Source organism: Cariama cristata, unplaced genomic scaffold (assembly GCF_000690535.1).
Source record: "Cariama cristata isolate BGI_N322 unplaced genomic scaffold, ASM69053v1 scaffold5361, whole genome shotgun sequence".
Taxonomy (NCBI): Eukaryota; Metazoa; Chordata; class Aves; order Cariamiformes; family Cariamidae; genus Cariama; species Cariama cristata.
The window spans coordinates 35176-46252 of record NW_009597406.1 but is presented as its reverse complement, the minus strand read 5'-3'; the positions used below and the strand labels follow the sequence as shown (position 1 = coordinate 46252).

Below are 11077 nucleotides of genomic sequence, written 5' to 3'. Positions count from 1 at the left end.
TCAGCAGGAGCTTTGCAAATCCCCCATCTTCTGGCTCTGGTAAAAAGAGCATCCTGCGTAATTCATGGGCATGGAATCATTTAACCTCCCTCCTTGCCCTAAAAATGAGAGGAGAATGAAAATAAGCATCCATTAATAGCATCCATTGCTTAGGAGGAGTTTTAATAAATCCCATTAAAAGAAAATTTCCTGTTTACAAGGTTCTAAAACAGCTAATCCAAGCCTACAATAGCAACACAAGCAATTAAGCACATGCAAATTATACCAAGAACATGTGAACAACAATCCGTGTCCCGCTGCATTGCCCTGCGATACAAGAGACTTGCACAGTGTCTGCGCTGGCGAGACCGGCTTCAGGTGAGGTGGCCACTTTGTGGACTCCAGCTGCAAGTCTATTGATCCAAGTCATTGATGTGCTTTGCCCTTTAAAGCCCAAATAAAATGAGGAAAATCTTTCCACAAAACAAAATACTGAAAGCGGGCTTTTTTTCTAGCCTGGTTTGCAGTGGAAAGTGGCAAATTTGTGGAGATAATGCTAAAGTCTTATCAAAAAAGACAGCTTTTCAGAAAGTTCAGTCCTAATGAGAGCTGGCAGAGGGATGACAATTCCAGTCCCTGAGAACTCATGACATTTTGACATTTGTTTTCACTCTACATTGAATCCAAAGCCAAACCTTGAGAGTATTTTTGCTAAATGAAACTCTATCAAAATGTCCATTTTCAGTTTGGAAAATGTCAGGTTTTCAGTCCCAGTTTCTTTCTTGTCAAAAATGACTGGAGCACCCTGGACCTCAGATTCTCCCTGTCCAAAGCCTCACTGTTTTTTAGTTGTTTTTTTTTTTAATCTATCTGTAAAATGTTTCAGATTGAACGAGGCCATACATCATGGAAGAAAATAGAGTTAATTAGTAATGCACTAAGCAGTTCTATGACAAATGACAGAAAGGAAGATCCCCTCTTCTACAGTCCTCTTAAACTACTGGAAGAAGGCAATTTCAGTCTGAATTTGGTTCCCTGTGGCCAGCCCTGTCCTGGTTTACCTGGACATCCCTGCATTAATTGCCTGCATGTGTGGTACTGGATTTGTCCTCATTGTCAGGAGTTTGCTTCGGTCTGAAAGAGCAATAAAACATACAAACACTTGGAGCAGAAAAGCAATTGATCTAAAAAAAGACTAGAAGATGGAAAGAAAGATCTCTAGCAGTAGGAAATGAAATCAGAAATAGGTTTATGCCTTATGGAATAATTGCTGTGTCCCTTTCTTTGAGTCTTCAAAAGGGATCCTTGAGGACATCATGTGCTAACCCCTAGCGCCACGAAGTGAAGATCTCCCACAGGTTTTCCACTGCTGTCTGCTAATTGTTTACTCCCGTGACTGAAAAATTAATGAAATAAAACTCTTCTCATTTAGATTCAAAGCCGAAGGAAGAAGATACTTGACGTGTACGCTAATGTGTGCGACGTTGCAGAAGGTGAGCGTACAAAACTTGCACCTATACTAGCAGCACAAAATTAGATTGCAAGGGTTTGCTATAAAATAAGAAAGACCTTTGCCTTCCCGTGGAAAGTGGAAAATCCCAATCCAGAAAAGACAGTCTGTAGGCAGATTTGTACCCACTTGCCGGGAAGCCCCACGGTGCCCGGAGCCCAGGCTGGGCTAGGGCTGGAGCAAGCCGTGACTTCTCTCCAGGCCTGTGCGTGGGCAGGAAGGGGGTGAGGGGGTGTACTGGGTCACGCACACAGACCGAGTTGCAGAGAAGCGCTTTTGCGTTCCCCTTCTAGAGGAAAACTGTTTGATTTATTTGTTTAGTCCCTTGGATAACAGATAGAAACTAGTTCCAAATATGAAAGTGTGATTTGGGGACAGTCAGGACCGAGGGGAAGACACAAGTCTCGGCCTACTCTGCTTCTCTAAATGCTGTCCCACCTCTCACAACAAAAAGTGGCGTTTCCAAGTTTTAAGTGTTTTAACCCTCTTTAGCACTTGACTACCTGGACTGTTTTGGCAGAAGAGGCACAAAGTAATTTCCCTGCAGAACAGAAGACGTGACTGCATTTACTTCCCCCCACACACACGTTGTGTGTGCATGTGCATTTGAGTTTTCTGTGGTTCAGGGAGCTCTGTCTCCCACCAAATTACTGCTGGTGAGTACGAAGGAGGAAAAATACAGGAGCAAAATACTGGTTTTGGAAAAATGCTGTAGCTGATTCTCTCCTCTGTTCTGTGACCATGAATACATAGAAAAAATAGCTTTTTCCCCACAGGATGAATGTTAAATCCTCTCTAGAGATTCAGTGATAGTAATGACAATCGAGCACTTGCAGGGACTTTTATGCTTGCAAGCACCTGGCATCGTTGCTTCACCTCACTCCTCACATTCCTACAAGGGCAACTTTCAATTACAGAGATGTTACGGCCGCTGCCGGTGACAGACTCCAGGAAGGGTCAGCGCTGTCTCTCCAGCTCAAACCCTGTGCCTGACGTGCAGAGGTGTTTTAATGGAGCTGCTCCCTAGGGATACGCTTGCAATATACTTTTTCTAACAGCTAGTAAATTGTTGAAGGAAGGCGCAGTGCCATGGGAATTCATACAACCCGTCTAATACTTCTTTCCCAGACAACTTTTTACCCCAATTATTGTACCCTACTGTCACTAGGAAGAATTAATTAGGTAATATACAGTAATAACTTTGGAGCTAGACATACCTATCATGGACTATCACTCAAAACTTTTAGCTGTAGTTATTGCTAACTGTATATCCTGTACTACTTCAATAAATGTCTTGAATAGTGAAAACTCGCGCACAGAACCGTCTGACAATAAACACCTCACTTTGCAGGTCTGAGCCCTACGGAGCTGCCGTTTGATTGCCTGGAGAAGACCAGCCGAATGCTCAGCTCGACCTACAACACAGAAAAAGCCATAGTGAAAACGTGGCGTCACCTCGCCGAGAGCTTTGGACTGAAGAGAGATGAGATAGGCGGTATGACAGATGGCATGCAGCTATTTGATCGCATCAGCACAGCAGGTTACAGCATCCCAGAACTGCTAACCAAACTGGTGCAAATTGAACGGTTGGATGCTGTCGAATCCTTGTGTGCGGATATTCTGGAGTGGGCGCAAGCAATGCCTGCTCCCGAACCGGCAGGGACATCCTGACATGCCTGCCTGGGACCTGCGCTTCCACATCACCCCCAAGAACCATGATTCAAGCACCACGTCAAAGACATTGGACAAAAGACCACTGATGTTTCTTCTACATAATCACTCCCGATAACCAACGGGAAGGTCTTCTCTTTGCCTTCTAAAAAACCAGAAGTTACACATCTACCAACACAAGAGCAGAAGTCTCCCAAGAAGCTCAGTATGAAACATGTCATTAAACAAGGTGATCCTGTTGAACAGTTGCTGATAATACGCGGACACACAAACATCCTTTTTGCTGTCTGTGTATAAGTGCAGATAACCCTGCTGATACCTTTCCTGCCTGGCCTTCAAGAAAAGCATTGAATTGCTCTCTGAAAATATTCCTGTCTCTTAGGGCTTCATTCTATGGTTTAATAATTACCGTCAGAAGCAGTACCACAGCTACAGTATCAATTCATACGGATTAGGCACGTACATTTCTATCGGCTCTAACACATTTAATACATAACTGGTTTCATTTTCTATGCTTACTATGGGTTTGTTGAATCTAGAAGTATGTGCATAGGTGTATATACACAGTCCTCAGATTAACTAACTATATTATGTGAAAAAAAGGGTCAACATAACTCACAGATTGAAGTGCTTCACAACGCTGTACATAATGCACATAAATGCACTCTTGGTCCGTACTGACATTTCAGAAATTGTAAATTCAAACTGCCGACTGGCCAAGGACAAGCTGGTTAGCAAGTGGGCAGTAAAAGTTGGCAGTTGCTCGCTGTAAGTTGAGAGGGACAAGTTCTTCTCTTCTTTGCCGTTACAAAAAAAAGAAGCAACAAAACCAGCTTGTCCACTACCATGAAAAATGTATTTTTCCAATAGGGACATCTACATATCAAATTATATTCGAAGCAGAGGAATTTCAGACAACAGTGGTGCGCATTTGACAGTAAGAGTAAAAAGAATAGACTTCTTTGGAGATACTTGAAAAGCAGAGGAAAATTTTTAAATGCTGTACTCTCAGAAACATAGACCATGAGCACAGAATCCACAGGTGAAAACCAACACCTCTGGAAGGTAAAGCGTTAATGTGAGTTTGTACAACAAAAATTGACCGTATTTTTTCCTTTTAACTAGTCACTGATTTTCAGTTAAAAGTTCTCTAAAACTTGTTCAGACGACAAGGCAGTAGCTGTTACCAAACCTATTTGCCTAATTTATAGCTAAAATGAGCGATGACAGATTTCAGCAAGTGCAACCACTAAATTAAGAGACATGTCAGTTACAAAGCAATACTTTTTAAATTTCAAAATACATGACTGAACAAAATACTATAAAAAACATTAGCTATTACCCTGAAGTTCACAACCAGTATTCCATCACTTAGTAACTAGATCTTATCTATGATAGTATCACAGTTGTGCAGAATATTTAGTATCACCTTTTAACATTTATATTTAGTATTTTTTCAGCAGTTGATGTGTATAGCAGAGGAAGTACATACTGCAACATAAAACCTATCCCTCTCATTCTTCTTCCACCATTTCTTTCGTATCATAATACACTCTCCATTAATTTGCCTATGCCAAATTTGATTAGAATTTTGACTTTCCTTTTAATGAAGCAGCAAGCTGCATTTCTTTGAATATTTAACTACCTAATTGGTGTTTAATTTAGGGGTGAAATTCTTGCTGTCTTGAAATCAGTGACAAATACATACAGATTTCAACAGGCTCCAATAAGATTTCTAGATCTGCTGACAGCTTCGCAATCTTCAACAAAATTTTCAAGACCCCGAATTTGCAGTTTAGTACTATTGCTACTAGAAGTAAAAAAAGCAAAGAAAAAACCCGAAAACATGAAGATTCTATTTTTCTTGTGCCAGTGTGTAACTACAGTGTTATTCAGTGGGCTGCCTCCTATATTTCATGTGTTGTTTAATAGTATACATCATTTATTTGTTTAAAAGAATATACAAGAATCCTCTTTTTTTATGTTAATTGGGCCATGAAAAGTTAGGGTCTTGAAATCGATGGTGCCAATGTGAACACAGACTATTTAACATTATTTTATTTAGTATACAGTATTTTTATTGTTACACAGAAGGTGTACAGGAATGAAAAAAATTCCTGTAGATCTTGCCAAAGCTTACATTCTAATAATTTTGTTTAATGCTGTATATATAACTTATTATATTGTAAAGTATGAACATAAAATATGCTAATAAAAGAAAGAGGTCAAACACAGCTGTATGAGCCATTTCTTTGATTAAATCATATATTGCCTTATAAATCTGTAATTAAAGTAGTTAGCCAAGGGCTAGCAGGCACATTCCCATGGTATGGGCGTGTCTAGGTAACGCACATGAAGGAATCTTTGCATTCCTGTAGGATACTGCTTCTCTGCTTCACCCTTTGGAAACTTTTGAAGCAGAAATCATTTTGTCAATATAGTTTTGGTTCAATATTTCACCTTGTAGGTACTACGAAAATGCCAAACTCCTAGCAACTCCTTGGCGAAACGGTTTGTAAGTTATTACATACGTACTGAGAGCTGGTACAGACTGTGAGACTGGCGAGCGATCTTACAGTAGCAATGCTGTCTCATTATCGTGTTTGCATTTTGTGTTCCTAAATTAGCAGTACTACACCATGTTATCAGAGATCTAAACTGGAAGCTTTCACTGCATGACAGGATAATTATGTTCATCCAATCTTAGGCTGCTCTGGTGAGACGGCCAGCAGAACTGCTAGCTTCGGCAAAAAAACAGCACCAGCTTGCATTTCCCCCAGACCCCGGTGACTAAGCTAAGACTTGCAGAGTATTTCATACAGATCAAGCATTTTCTAAATGGAAGAAACACTGTCCTACTTGAAAAGCAGTTTGGGATTTTGTTCATTCAGATTCATTTCTTGGTTTCGGCACGATGACTACATTCTTGTTCCATCAATGATTAAAGGAGAGAAAGGCTCCCGAAACTGCAACAAAAGCTTGGAGTTTGCTAGCTGTTTGAGGAGGAGCTGATGTTCTGAGTTTCACTTTACTGCTTTTTCACTCCCTGCACTATATGTGCAGGAGTTAACATAGCATGATGCACACTCCAAACACTGTTGCTGCATCTAAACATGTTGCTGTCTGAAAGGCTTGAGCATTCTCTGCTTTAATCGACATCCACCCAAATGAGAAACTTTGGCTTTTTAGGTTTGACTTGACAAAGCACAAACTCAGATCTGCGTAAAATACCCATGCCCTTCCATTGTGCAACATAATGAAACAAAGCACAGAAATATAAAAAACAAACCACCTGAAAGCTTCTGTGGGATGTCTTCTTGGTTCCAATTTTTCTTCTTCTTTTTTTTTTTTTTTTTTAATTCTTTTTCAGTTTTTCATTCATGTGCAGTGCTTCCAGCGCTGGGACATACCTGTGCAAATACAGGTGCCTGCAGTGAGATCCATCTTGCACTAAAGCAGACATCTGAAATAATCAAGATGGGTTACATCCTCAATCTATAGGCTGTGGTGTCTCTAGACTAAAGAGAACCTGGAGTGACAAGCTTTCATATGAACACTTATTCTACAGATGCCAAAAGTTATCAGCTGAATCTTACCAAGCAACCAGTGAATTTCAGGTGTGTGGCTGTATTTCAGCACAGAAACATCTCTTAAAGAGCTGCAGCCAGCAAGCGTAGAATGAAGGTGAACCTCAACCCATTATTAATTACATTAGTTGGTGTTCTGTTTTGGGGAATTATTGGATCAGATGAATGCTTAAGGTGTCCTTAAGGTTAATTTCTCTGGCATTGTGTAATAATGTTCTTAGTATTTACAGCAAATGTGGCTCATATAAGGTTAGAGTAAAGTTATGATTGACTCTGCTATCCTAAATATGACAAGTAATTTGCAACAAGTTAAACAGAAGTTTCCTAATTTTCATGCAAGAATGTTAAAAATTTTAACCTGTTGCAGTGACTTTACCTCAAATGTAAGCACATTTCTTACCATACAATCCTAAACCAAACTCACTTCAACAATCCAAACTGAAGAAAACATGACCACCGTTGCATAGAAGTGACTCTTTTCCTCTCCGGCAAGCAGTTCATCAACTACAGACTGTCTTCTTTAGAGTTTCCGGGAGTTAGAGGAGACACACAGAATTTGCTGCAAACAGAAAGTTATATTAGAGTTGGAATCAAAACTAAGACCCAATCCCGAAGGAAATGAGCGGGTCAGGGAGAAAATTATCAACAAGACCTTTTATTTCGTTTTTGATGTGCTTTTTTTTTTTTTCCTCTTAAAAGCTAATTGTTCTTCTTTATACTCTGATAAAACCCAGCTTTAAAGTTGAAAAGACCCTTTAAGTCCCTGGAAATGCTTACTTAAAAGACTTAAGGGCTTCATACAAAGCTCTGGTCAGCTCAAGGTTTTGCCACAAGGACATCTACAGCCCGTGTCATGGACACTGTAAAAGTAGCATTAGGGCTTTTTTCTTTTGTTTTATATCAGCAGGCCCTACTAGAGAGAGCACTTAACTGTATGTGTCTACAGATAAACCCAGTCCCAACTTCGTCACTAGCCTTTTGTGTGACTTCATGGAAAGTTCCTCCCAGGCAAGATTAATACTACCTTGCAAGAGCTTTCCCACCTAATCCCAGCTTCCTAGCCTGACCCAGTGTCATCCCAGTTTTGCCTTAGAGAAACTCACTGGACTTTGCAGACTCTCTTGAATCTTAGGTTGCAGTCAGGAACTGCCCTCTACATAGTGTTTGATATCTGATGGTCCTGGTCTGATGACATTAAGAAAAAGAAACAGAGGTAAGGTGGGCTGAAAAGGTTGGGTCTCTGCTTTGCAGCACAAAGCGACAACCGCTGACTGCCTCCACACTGTATCGTTTGGGATCATTAATCCATTATCCATGAACAAAAAGATAACGTGTGCAAATGCTCAGCAGTATGGGCTGGAGGATGAGCTCAAAAGGCATGCCAGTTCAATTTCTCCCCATTGAACTCAAAGCCTCATACAGTTTGTAAGTCTTGCTTTGTTGTGAGGAGGGTGAATTTAAGAGAAAAAAAATCTTACCGTTGCAGGTGAAAATCATGACCCAGAAGTAACACAATGACTCTTGCAGGCAGAAGTCATTTGCAAGCAACTTCTATACTTCTGCGTGAGAATGATTGAACTCAAAGCCTCATACAGTTTGTAAGTCTTGCTTTGTTGTGAGGAGGGTGAATTTAAGAGAAAAAAAATCTTACCGTTGCAGGTGAAAATCATGACCCAGAAGTAACACAATGACTCTTGCAGGCAGAAGTCATTCTTTTGCAAGCAACTTCTATACTTCTGCATGAGAATGAAAAGCAGAGAGCTCATGCCCTTACATATTGGATAGGCTTCCTAGTGCGTATGCCAGTAAATACGTTAATATAAAGAGGGTAAGAGTGCACTGTCTCAGTCTATGCCTAGATCTAGACACATAATATTGCATATACATTCTATTTCCCCCACATCCAAATAAGCTCTTTTGATTATTCATTGTGATATGATTTATAATGCATAGTACCTCTTACCTCAGGCATTAATTTATCACTATCAACCACTCCTCAAGGACAGAAAAATGTTGATTCCTTTTTGCCAGTGTTCTCTGAAACCAGACTGCCTGAATACTTACGGAAGAATGATAAGAGGCCTTTGCATGCTCTGCTGCAGAAGAGGTCAGTGATTAGCTGTTATACAGGTCACACGCAGGCATCTCATTTGTCCATCACCTTTTGAAAAAAAAAAAAAAAATTCTTTTTTTTTTATAGTTGAGCCTGCTTTAAAAACAAGCTTGTAATAGGATTCAAGTTAATATTGTAAGACAATTCAGGAATACACAACGATTTTCCAATTTAATCCACCACATAGCAGTAAATTGAAAAATCAGGAGAAATTAACATTGCAGTCCGATCAGTAGAAAGACAACTGAAACATGAAGGAAGCAGAGATAGGTGTCTGTTTCTGGAATTTGGCCTTGGAGTGCAAGGCTGCTGTGAAAAAAAAAAATAAATAGTCATACTTCAATGTGGAGGAGTACAAACCAGGAGGACACCAAACTCCTACATTGCGGGAAGGGCTGTGGAACAGAGAAATTCTGTTTATTTGCATTTCTTATATAAATAGCTCTTTTATCCACATGCTAGAATACTATTTCTTCTGAAGGACAAAACCAGTCTGGCAACACTAGTTATCTCCAACCTTCTTCAAAGGCATACCACTTTTCCAAAAAGCCGATGTGTGGGTGGAATATTATGCTCCTGTTTGAAACTCTACCACACGATACTTTTTTTCCCTGCAAGCTGGATAGATTATTTTTATTTCTTTTCTCCATAACTCACTGCACCGAGGATGCCACTTTATGGAGCTGAAGATGCCCTTAAAGTAAACTTGTTAATAGGAATGTTATCCTATGCTGGGCTTTCATAGCTACTGCTGTTAGCAGTACCACAGCCACTGAGGCTGCAGCCCTAGCTTGTGCACGTCTACCGGAGCAGTTACTTACCATTAAGTTGCAGTGATCAGAGAGATACAGTATATTCAGGGAAATATCCCCTGGGACCAGACTAAATATCCTTGAGTAAAGGGCATAGAGAAAATTGTTTTTGAAAAAAATATATGTACATGGCTTCTCGGATCTCTTTTTGTCACATAATTGTCTCAGTGTGACTTTAGAGATCAGAATGTCTTGCAAGTTATGTCTTGTTAAATTTCGACTCAGGGCCATTCACTCAAAAAAAGTAGCTACAAGCAAGTAAACCGTAAGTGGTTTTGTTCAAAGTTCTCTCTTCTAGTAGTGATCAGGTAGTCATAAATATACAAGACACTTGCTTTCAAAATCATGTGAAAAACAGAAGTCTAATGAACAGGAATGTTCCTAACCATGGTCAGAAGATGGCATTAAAGGCTTTCATCAGCCCAAAACACATCTAATTTTGACGACGGATAGTGGTGGTTTTGACACAGCACGCTACAAGTCAGTATAACACATAAAGGTGCCTTTGCCCATCACAGCATTTCTCAGGGGGATGTCAAAGGTGGGATCACACGCTGCACTGCACTATTACTTTTACAATAATTTTTTGTGAGTTTTAAAAACCTGTGAGCATTATATCATTAAAAGGAGCACAAGGGGCCACTGCTTTCCCACCACAGTTCCTCTAACCATTTGGAAAGTGGAAGATTACCAAATTGGTTCATAGATCAAATTTTCAGACTTTCCGGACTACATTTAAATATGTTATCCTGAAGATAAATGCTTTCTATCAGATCATCAATCCCTGAAGCTGTATAAGTTTTAGGTGAAAAATTCAGTATATAATTAAAGGATCCAGTGTCATAGCTCTGAATTATGAGCTCTGCTTACAGTTCCTTTTAAATCTGGTCTGGTAAGTTAAATCATGTATTTTAGACATTGATGCTGATTGTGAATAAAAGTTCTTCAGAAATATGTTGCCTTCAGCATACTTTCACCTTCCAGGTTAATTTATCTGCTACAAGAAATTTTTCCCCATAATATATTAAATTCAGTTATACAACATTAGAAAAGATGCAAGCCAGTCATGTTCAGGAGAACTGGAAGAGAACTGTGAAATCCCACTTTAAGAGACAGACCTTTTATGAGTCGGTGAAAGTCACAAATAGGAAGAAAGAGCCCAGCTGTGGAGGCTGGCTAACGTTAGCCAACTTTATTTACATCTGCCAAGCTTCTGCAAATACAACTGTCCCCTGTCCGGGGAGCAATCTTTCTCACAGAAAGTTCACCTTCTGAACTAGATGATCTTTAAGGTCCCTTCCAACCAAACCATTCTATGATTTGCCAAATCTAGACTTTGTAGGTCAGGTTTGAAACGTTGTCCTGCCCATTTATTGACAGGAAACTTTGATAAACAGCAAGGGTC

The 11077-nt window shown here is 39.9% G+C and overlaps 1 protein-coding gene across 1 annotated transcript in view; it reads left to right on the top strand.

Annotated features, from left to right (window-relative positions):
* EDAR (ectodysplasin A receptor) overlaps positions 1 to 3160 on the top strand; it is a gene marked incomplete at its 5' end in the record, with an annotated part of 7250 nt that extends 4090 nt beyond the window's left edge. The window contains 2 exons of the mRNA XM_009708852.1: positions 1412 to 1472; positions 2841 to 3160. Coding sequence (XP_009707154.1) covers positions 1412 to 1472; positions 2841 to 3160 — 381 coding nt within the window. The remainder of the gene's footprint in view (positions 1 to 1411; positions 1473 to 2840) is intronic.
* Positions 3161 to 11077: the final 7917 nt, after the last annotated feature.